Here is a 10,100-nt window from a genome sequence, read left to right on the forward strand (position 1 = left end):
TTGGATACATTTTTAGAATATCCAAATTGCATTTGGGTTGGATTTTGACTTGGCCTGGTCCAGGTTGAGCCAAGACAATTCGGGTCCAGGTTGAGCAAAGACAATTCAGGCCAAGGTTGAGCAAAGTCGGTCCAAATCTACGTCAAGTTGAGTCGTCCGGGCCCAAGTCAAATCGAGTTGGTATGGGTCAAAGTCGAGTCAAGTCATTTCGGACCAAAGTCGAGCCAAGTCAACCCTGACCCAAGTCGAATTGAGTGGCCGATATTGAGTCGACCCGAGTCTTTCGGGTCCAATAGTGAGTCGATTGGCCCGGGGGGCCGGAAATATTACTTTGTATAAAGAATTTAAAATACTTCATTGATATTTATAATAATTCAGTTTGACATTGAAGAGGAGTAATGCTCGAAAATAATGGATGGACAACTTCTATTTTATCAAATTTGTCATTTGAGCTTATAACAAACAAGAACAATTCTTCCACTAAAAAGCAATCATAATCATATCAGAAAGAAAAGAATTCAGAAGAATGAAATTGCTTTTTAGTGTAGTAAGAAAAGATTCTGCTCATGTTGCAGCATATTCAATTCCTTTATGACACTCACCTTCATTATCAGATGATAGGACCGCCACCTTCATGAAGTGCGGAAAAAATTGGCCAATTTTTCTGAGACAGATTGTAGACCTTTGTCCAATGATTCTTCTCCTCCTTCATAATCATCATCTCCTTCAAGGATTAAATGAACCCCACATTTTTTTAACTCCAACCCCGTATCAAAAGGTGGACTTCTCTTGCTCACACAAAATGTATCAGCATCTTTTAAAAAGGCTACCAGCTGATGGTAATCATGGAACCTACACAAGTGTATGTGTTCTTCATCTGTCTTAGGCACCCCACAGATGTTTAACACTGTACTAAAGAGAGTTCTGCCCCCTTTCAGAACATTTGCTTGAACATCAATCAAGCCAGGCATATCATCTCTCTTCATGTTAGGTATATCAATGTTATGGTTGATTGAAATGATAACACCAACAAGTACACCCTTTAGCTCAAGATTTTTGCTTTTGGAAAAGCTGACAGTTTGTCCAGAAAACCATTCAGGTAATTTGCTTCCTGGCATGCTTAAGTTCTGTAAATTCCTCAGTGCAACCTGTCACATAAATACTTCGTTGTTCAGAAGCTATAAGAAGGCAACAGGAAATTAATTAGTCCTGATTTTTCTCAATTTATTCATGATATTATCTTGAAATTAGTTCATGTATGTATTCTATTCCTTTGACTAATTTACTTTGGTTCTTCATTCTAACTTTTGGTTTCAGATTGATCCTTCAATTCTAAAAGTTTCAGGTCGATCTCCTAACGTATTTTATCAGACCAGATTGATTTTTTCCTCAGTTTTTTTATTACAATAATTTTAGTTGGCATGACAAATATATATGTAGTTTAATGTGACATCTCTTACAATTTGTTAGGTAATACTAAATTGACCAACTTACTATGAGAACTAATGAAATAACTAATTTGGTCTAATAAAAACACCTTTAAAGGAATAAAATGAAACTTTTAAAATTTAAGAAAAAAAATATATATTTTAATCTATTCCGTTTTAGTCAGGATAGTGAAAGTCTAAGGTCAGATTTGTTTTATTAAGAAGGGGACTAAAACCAAAAAGTATCATATTTTTAAGGTTCAAATTTTTATAAACATATATTTATCCATTGATACAAGGTTCATGAATAGAAAAGGCATGAACCTTCGAAAGTGTCGTGCGTATTTGTGAGGAGCATGCAATGCAACCACTCAGGTACAACCTTCTCAATGACTTCAAGCTTTCAAGACCAGGAATATCCCCCACTTTTGCACAGTTTGTGAGATTCAACTCCTGCAGGCTCGCTAAATTTGACATGTCATGGATAGTTTCTAATGAAGAACAGTTTTGAACATTCAGCGTAATCAAGCTTGAAGGAAGTGAAGGGAGAGAGTTAAGCTGAGTGCAGTTTGGCAGTGAAAGGACCTTGAGAATACAAAGGCCCTTCAAACTGGAAGGCAAGCTGTGAAAATCATTCGTGCCTAATGTTAAAGTCTCCAATAGTGACAACTTCTCAAATTCATCTGGAATTTTCCCAGATATTTTCCATGCTCGGGCATCAAGCTCAGTTAGCAAGGTCAGATTGCAAAAGGAAGATGTTAGTACAAAAGGGCTATGGTTCTCTTCAGGTTCTGCAAGGAAGCTACTTTCAGGTTTCTTTCCCATTCTCAATGTTCTCAAGCTTGACAGCATCCCAAAGCTTTCAGGTAGGCTTGACACAGCTGTTTCCTCCATGAAAAAGTGATATAGAGATTTCAAATCTCCTATAGAAGCTGGAAGATTTCTGAGCATTCTGCATTTATTCAATCTTAAGTTAAGAAGGTTTTCTAGCCGTCCAGTGGATTCTGGCAATTCCTTGATATTTCCATTGACCATGTTCAATGTAGTAAGAGATGCTAGCTGACCAATAGATTCTGGTAAATATTCAAGATTTATACAATTCATCAACTTCAGTATCCTCAGTAGCTTCATTTCTCCAATCTCATCTGGCAAATTTGTGACGGCTGTTCCATCTAACTGAAGCTCAACAACTGAGGCCAACCTTTTAATTGAATTTGGCAATTGAGTGAGAAGTTTACAGTTTCCAACTGATAATTCCCTCAGGTAAGATAAAGAACCAACGGTATCAGGGAGTTCTTTAATTTTAGTTCTATCAAGCAGAAGTTCTGTCAATGACATGAGATTCCCTATAGAATAGGGAATTACAGTGATTTCACATCCCATCAAATTGAGTGTCACAAGGTTATTTAATGATCCGACAGAGTCGGGTAATTCTTCTAACCCAGAATGGTATAGAGATAATTCTTGCAAAGAACATAGGTGTCCTAGAGAACAAGGTAGCCTTCTCAAATATCGGCAACCTTCTAAAACAAGCCGCTCAAGTTTTGTGAGGCGAAAAATGGACTGGGGCAACTCTGCTATAGCAGTGTCATTAGCATGAAGTGCTTTCAAGGATTTCAGGATTCCAATGTTTTCTGGCAATGCTTTTAACTTGGTGCAGCCAGAAAGAAAAAGACTCTCCAGTTGTTTTAGCCCTGAGACATCAATGGGAAGGTTGATAAGGCTTGAACAACGCGTTAAATTTAAACTTCGCAAGGTACTCAAACAGCCAATTGATTCATGAATATTAGTTAGATTAATGCAGTTCTCCAGATCAATCTTCTCTAGACTTCGACACCCAGATAAATCAGGTATAGCAGTGAGTTGGATGCAGTTGGAGAGGTTCAAGACCATTAACTTCTGTGGCACCTGCTAAACGTTGTCATGTTACACCATGTGATATATATATATATATATATAGTAAAGCAAAAGAAAGGGAAAGACATCCTAGAAGAGTTTCGAAAGAATTCTTTTAAGTATGTATAATAACCAAATTAGATAAATACTACATGAACACTTCAATTTTTTATAAGTGTTTATAATAAGAATTTTTAAAATTAATTTTTGAAAGTAATGTTTCATTAAGTGGTTTGACATGTGTCAACTCTCTTATCATAAAGGGTTATAAGATTGGTGTTAAGAAAATAAGTGTCAAGAACCTAATCATTGTATCAAATTATACCATGTTTTTGGTATTCATACTACATAAGATAGCTGAAGCATACCTTGTTGTAACCATTCCATCCCCACAAGGTTTCCATTTTCTTGCTGTTTTTGAGATCAAGGACAGCCAGCTCTCGTGGCCAAGATTTCAAAGGCATGCGTTCTAAAGGGCATCCTTGCCATTGTAGCCACTTCAGTTCAGATGGAAGAAACTTGCCTTGTAATTTCAGATTGTTGATCTGAAGCTGTCTCAGATTAACCATTGATTCAAAGGATTTGGTGTGAAGTATAAACTCTTTGTTTTCCTCTGTTTGAGGTTTAAGATGAGTCTTAAGGCATTGTTTGATGTAGCCTGGTATATTTCTTAAACTCGGTCTCCATTGAAGCTTCTTCGGAAAAACTGATCCGTCCTTTCTCTTATAAAATCTTTCTTCCTCAAAATCAAGCACAATACCCTGAACGCATCTAGTTCCCTACATTAAAATATAGCAGATTAAAATATCAGACCTTTAATCAAATTTAAGTATTTGAAATGTTCCAATCTACAAATAACATGCACATCAAACGTCCTTCATATATTAGTCAAACAAGGACACGTGGGTATTACACAAAATGCAAAAAAGGATGCAATCTCAGTTCTATAACCTCAAACATCAAAATTGATAATATTTTATTATTAGACAATGTTTTTTGTTTTGGTAGGCCATGAATAGACAATGTGTATTATATGTAGCTCTCACTTTCTTATACTACATGCATCTTTAAAAAACATTCTACAAAATCAAAGGAAACAAATCGTAATGGTGTTCAACAAAAGATCATAATTATTATAATCAAGCAGCATCTAAATTTCTGAAAAGGCCAATTTAGCTATTTGTCACTCTGTCTTGTATTCATATGTATTATTTGTCTTGTCCCTTCTCCAGCATGTAGGACAGACACCTTTTGAATAAAGAATGAATAAATTATTTTGGACTCTTCTAGTTTAAAGCTTTCTATGTTTATGTATATCTTTTAGTACTGTGGCACCTCACGTCATACAAACAGAATATAGTTTATATATATTAATCAAACTCTATATGATATGTGTAACACTTCCTCATGTGAAACAAGGTGTAATGCAATTTAATAATCATTACCTTGTGACCCTTCAAAACAGGTATAATTTCAGCTCGATCCCACAGTCTACTACGCGCACCAGGATCGACAAAGCTTTCATCCACAACAATTTGCCTACCCATGTCTCTAATTTGATCATGCATCCACACAGTATTCTCCTGAGTGATTTTCATTAAGCATTTCTGCACAAGTACCGTCATAGCAATCTCACCCCTAAAACCACAACCTCTTAACACATCAATCACATCATCTCGCTTCATTCCCATTGGTACAAACAAACAAGCAATATCAAGGAATATACACTTCTCTTCTTCATCTAAAGCATCGTAACTTATCTTCAACACATCCTGAAGATGGCGAGGGCGAATTAGCCTTAGTCTCTCCACAGCATCCTCCCATTCCTCCTCCCTCCTCTTGCCAAACAAAAACGAACCAAACACTTCCAGAGCCAAAGGCATTGTTCCCGTCAGGGATATTATCTTCTCTGATAGACTCAGAAGATTGTCTGGTGGTTTATTTCTTCTCAGTGCATGGTAACTGAATAACTCTTGCGCTTCAGAAGCATACAACCCTTTAACTTCATACAACTCATTGACATGATTCTGAGTTAGAACTTGTGTATCCCTTGTTGTGATTATCACACAGCTTCCATCATAAAACCATTCCCTCTTACCGATCAAAGCATCGAGCTGCTTCACGTCATCAACATCATCCAAGACTAGTAAAACTCGATTCTCGCTAACTCTCCCTTTGATAGCAGAAATACCAACATTGACATCATTAAAGGAAGGAGACCCTGTTCCATGAAAAAGGTCTATGATGATTTTGCTTTGAAGGGAAACCAAACCATCATGTTTTGATGAAACTTGTCTCACATTGGAAATGAAACTACGGTGCTCAAAACGGTTAACAAGGGCGTTGAAAAGTGCCTTGGCCAGGGTTGTCTTGCCAACCCCACCCATCCCATACAGCCCCAAAACCTTGACACCGTTGGATTGAACTTGCAACACCTCCATCACCTCCTCAACACGTTTATCAAGCCCCACTGCAAACTCAGGCACACCCAAAGGAGTATTACTCAACTCTTTCAACACCCTTTGCACCAAACGCCGTATCAGATCATCTTCCTCACTGTCACAAAGCAATAACTACTGAGCATTCAGATGACAAGAATAAATAACCCACCCATCTACATTTTTTCCCACTTTTCTATTAATTGAAATCTAATTAACTTTTTCATGTTTCAATTAAATTATTTCATGTCATAGAAAGTAAATTATCCCGAGACTCCTCATATTTCCTCAAATTTCCCTTTATTTTTCTGTTTATTACTTCTAAATAAACTCTTTAATTATTTAAAAAACATTATACGCAGTCTATGCATTACATTAACCTTCTTAATAATAGCTTTTAAAAAGAAAGGGCAAGGCAAATAAAATCGAAAAAGAGAGCAACACGACACCTGTGATTAAAAACCCAACCAGCAATTCCACCAACTCTCTTCAAAGCTTCCTTCCACTTTGAAACCTCATTTTTCTCAAACCTTTTTTCATGCGATTCGAAACCCGCTCGGAAGGGACCCGAGAGGTTTCGGACATGCGACGGGTCGACCCGGTAGAAAACGGGCAAGAGGAGCTTACGAGTGTCGCAAATCTTGGTGAGTTCCTCAAGACACCAGTGTGAAGAAGCGTAGTTTTGAGATATGATGACAATGAACGCTGCAGAGTCATCAATGCCCTCCATCAGCCCCTTCGCTACCTCTTCCCCGCGCTCCAACCCCTCGTCGTCCAGGAACACGCGAACCCCACGCGCCTTCAGACTCTCGTACAGACCTTTCGTGATGGCGCCGCGCGTGTCGGTGCCTCTGAAGCTGAGGAACACGTCCCACCGCAGCCGGAACGCTCCCGGCGTCGCCGATATGGCGTCTCTTGCCGGCGACATGTGTGGTGTGTTGGTTCCTATCTCACACTTCCTTACTCTGCCCACAATCTTCTAAGTCTTGGCGTCGGAATATTATGCTGCCGTGTCTGCATGTATTTGCTTTCTTCAGTCCTAAGCACACAATGCATATTCTTACCTTACTAATTTATCATATTATATACATATTAATTTTTTTAATTCATATTATCTATAATTATATATGTATGTAAAGGATTAACCTTCTCCATTTTATACTTTCTAGTTTCTAATATATCATTATATTTTTATTTTTATAATTATATAATATAATTTTATGAAGTGTTTCGCTGGCTATAAGAAAATTATTTATATTTAATAAAATTGATCAAAATATAAATTTTCTTCTACTGGCAACAATTGCTTTTGGTGGTTATACGTAGTTTCCGTGAGATTGTGATTTTGAAAAGGAACTTGTGAAGAGACAGCACTGAGAATTAATTTGTAAGCGCGTGTTTGTTTGTCTGTTTGTTTTGCCATTAAATAGAGGTTGACTGAGGTGACTACGAAGGTGCCAATCACATACTTCACACTCTATTATGTCTTGTCGTTTTGTGTCAGCAAGCTCTTTCATCCGTCACTGATCTTTAGACAATTTTTTCCTAACCATTATTCAACATATCTTAACGAGTACTCAACAATGAATCAACACCATCTGCATGAGATAGGTGATAATCTTGTGGAGGAATGGGTGGTTGTATTGTAACACCACTCAACCAGCTAAATAATTAGTTTTGTGTTCAAAAGTTTAGTTTGGTCGTTGTTTCAGGATGAAAAGATGTACTCATAAAGAATAGTTAGTACCACTGCAACAAAATAGTTAACGCCTAAATTTGCTCATAAAGAACAAGTCACAATCTGACACTAAGCTACGAGGCAAACCATGGTGTTTTACTAGCCAAGTCTAAGAACAATTGAGCCACCCTGAAAGTCATAAATTGGGTGAAAACATCCCGAAATGAGCTACCTTACAGAATCTTCTTACCATAACCAGTTTGGATCTAGGTCATGAAAAACGAAGAAATGAATTGAGCAAAGAAAGTTGGTTTTGTCAAAATTATGAAAAGATTTGTGGGAAAAGTTGGTTATATAATAATTTTTTTATACAAATTAATAGGTTATATATTGATTACATATACAAATTATATTTTAATATATAAATATAATATTTATAATTTTTTATTAATTATTAATATTAATTTTCATATTATAATAAAATAAATAATAAATAAAAGATTAATTTTAATTATTAATACATATTTTATTAATATTTAATATTTTTATTTATTTTAATTTTAATATATATTTCTAAATTCTTTTATATTAAATTATTTTATCATTTTTCTAAAATTTATTATATTTATCAAATTTGTAAACTTACATTTTATAAATTTAAAAAAAATAAAAAATATTTCACAATCATCACATCACTCACAAACTTCAATAAATTTTCTTCCCAAATCAAATTTAGTAGGCACTCTTTCTCAACAAAGAAAAACGATGAGAAAGTTGAAAAATTAAAGCAACTTTTTTTAAAAACCACGCAAATCAAAAAATAAATTGGCTTCAAAACTTTCTTCACAACTATGAAATGCGAAGAAAGTTTGTATACAGGTATATTATTTAATTAATTAATTTGAATTTACTTTTTTATCCTTTTATATTAAACTCAAATTATTTTTATTTTTACTTAAAATAAAATTATAATTTAAATATAAAACTATAATCAAAATTATAAAAATAATTATTATTAAATAACATAATTAATCATATTTTATATATAATAAATTATAAATATAAATAAAAACAAATATTTTTTAATAATAAAAAATAAAATTATATAATAATTATTTTAATTAGAAAGAGTAAAAAAAAATTATTTAATATAAAAATAAGTTTTTATCAAATATTTACAATTATATATATTTAAATAATATTTTTAATTAAAAATAATTATAATTTATAAATAAATAAATTAAAATAATTGTTTAAGAATTTTAAATATAAGGATAAATTTGTAAACACACATTTTTATCAATTTAAAAAATATAATTTCAATCACACTCATCACATTATTCACAAACTTTCCCTACACTTCCCACTCTATTTACCTTAATCCAAACATCCTAACTTTCTTCACACTTTCCCTTCAAATCATCTCAAATTCACTCCCTCATTTTCACTCCCTAATCCAAACAAAGCAGTAATGAAGTTTAGAGACAAGTCAACCCAAGGTTCATGCGGGACAGGGAGTGGTTGAAGTAAACCAGCTCTTTTTTTGGCTTCACTATTGTAAAAAATAGTGTTTTAACTACGGTTTTTAAAGTCTTACAACAACAGTTCAAAAATCGTTGTCAATGAAATTGTTGTTAAAAAATTTAATTTTCACTACAGTCGAAATTGTTGACATTAAACCACAACAAAAACGACGATTATACAATAAACTATCTTTCTTTAGCTTTAAAATTGACAATGTGTACGTCTAAATCGTGTATTTCTCTTTCAGAAAAAAAAAAGTTGGAAGGTTAATTCACATGTTCAAGAACCAAACAATTACTTTTATCATAATTTTCTAAGAATTTATATATAAGTTTGAACAAATAACTAAGTTAATTAAACCAGTTATCCAAATCAAATCAAAATATCACTCAATCTAGTTTGTATCTAATTATCAAATCAAGATTCAATATATTCTTAATTTAATTTTTAAAACTATAAGCAATTGTAATCACAAAGTGAAAAATCGAAATTAGAGAAGAAAAGAACAAACCCAAAGCATTAAACAATCGGTACAAAACTCAATTTGGCTTGTTTGTTCATAATAATGCAAACTAAACAAGAATTCCAACTAAAGCATAAAATTGAATTATTAACATGCGTTCAAAAATAATTTTAATGACAAAAATTAGAAGTAAAGACTAGATCGTCTAGTGCAGTCTGTTATAGATATTAAAAAACAAAACGTTAATTGCATAGAACCTCAAAATTAATTGTGAAATCATAAAAGAATCAATCCAGAAGAGTTTATCCTTCCATATGGAGGTAAAACAAAAGAATTACAAAGAAGAAAATAAGAAAACTAAGAAAATGTGCTTTTGTCTTTTCAATATGGAGTTGGGTGATTTCTCCTTGAAGATTGTATCATTTTCATAGGTTTCTTTGCTTCATAGATCTCTGAATTAGATTATGATTTAGATATTGTTCACAAATTCTCAGTTTCCAACTTTCAAGAATTTACTTGTTTTGTTTCTTGTTTTGTCATAAATTTTGTTTATTCTTATTTTTCTAGATGATTTTCTTTTAGTTCTGTTTTTGAGATATTGTAGATTTTATTCTTTAATTCTTTTACTCGGATTTCATTTCACGTTTTGATTTAGAGAAACAACTTGGACTTCG

At 33.5% G+C, this 10,100-nt stretch overlaps 1 protein-coding gene across 1 annotated transcript; it reads right to left on the minus strand.

Annotated features, from left to right (window-relative positions):
* Positions 1 to 465: 465 nt before the first annotated feature.
* LOC137806642 (uncharacterized) lies at positions 466 to 6,825 on the minus strand. Its single transcript, XM_068606856.2, is given in 6 exon segments — positions 466 to 634; positions 636 to 1,148; positions 1,752 to 3,335; positions 3,692 to 4,102; positions 4,769 to 5,879; positions 6,211 to 6,825. Coding segments are annotated over 6 exon segments (4,122 nt in total). The 5' UTR covers positions 6,690 to 6,825; the 3' UTR covers positions 466 to 610.
* Between the last annotated feature and the right edge of the window lie 3,275 nt (positions 6,826 to 10,100).

Source organism: Phaseolus vulgaris, chromosome 3, assembly GCF_051622355.1.
Source record: "Phaseolus vulgaris cultivar YP4 chromosome 3, ASM5162235v1, whole genome shotgun sequence".
Lineage (NCBI taxonomy): Eukaryota > Viridiplantae > Streptophyta > Magnoliopsida > Fabales > Fabaceae > Phaseolus > Phaseolus vulgaris.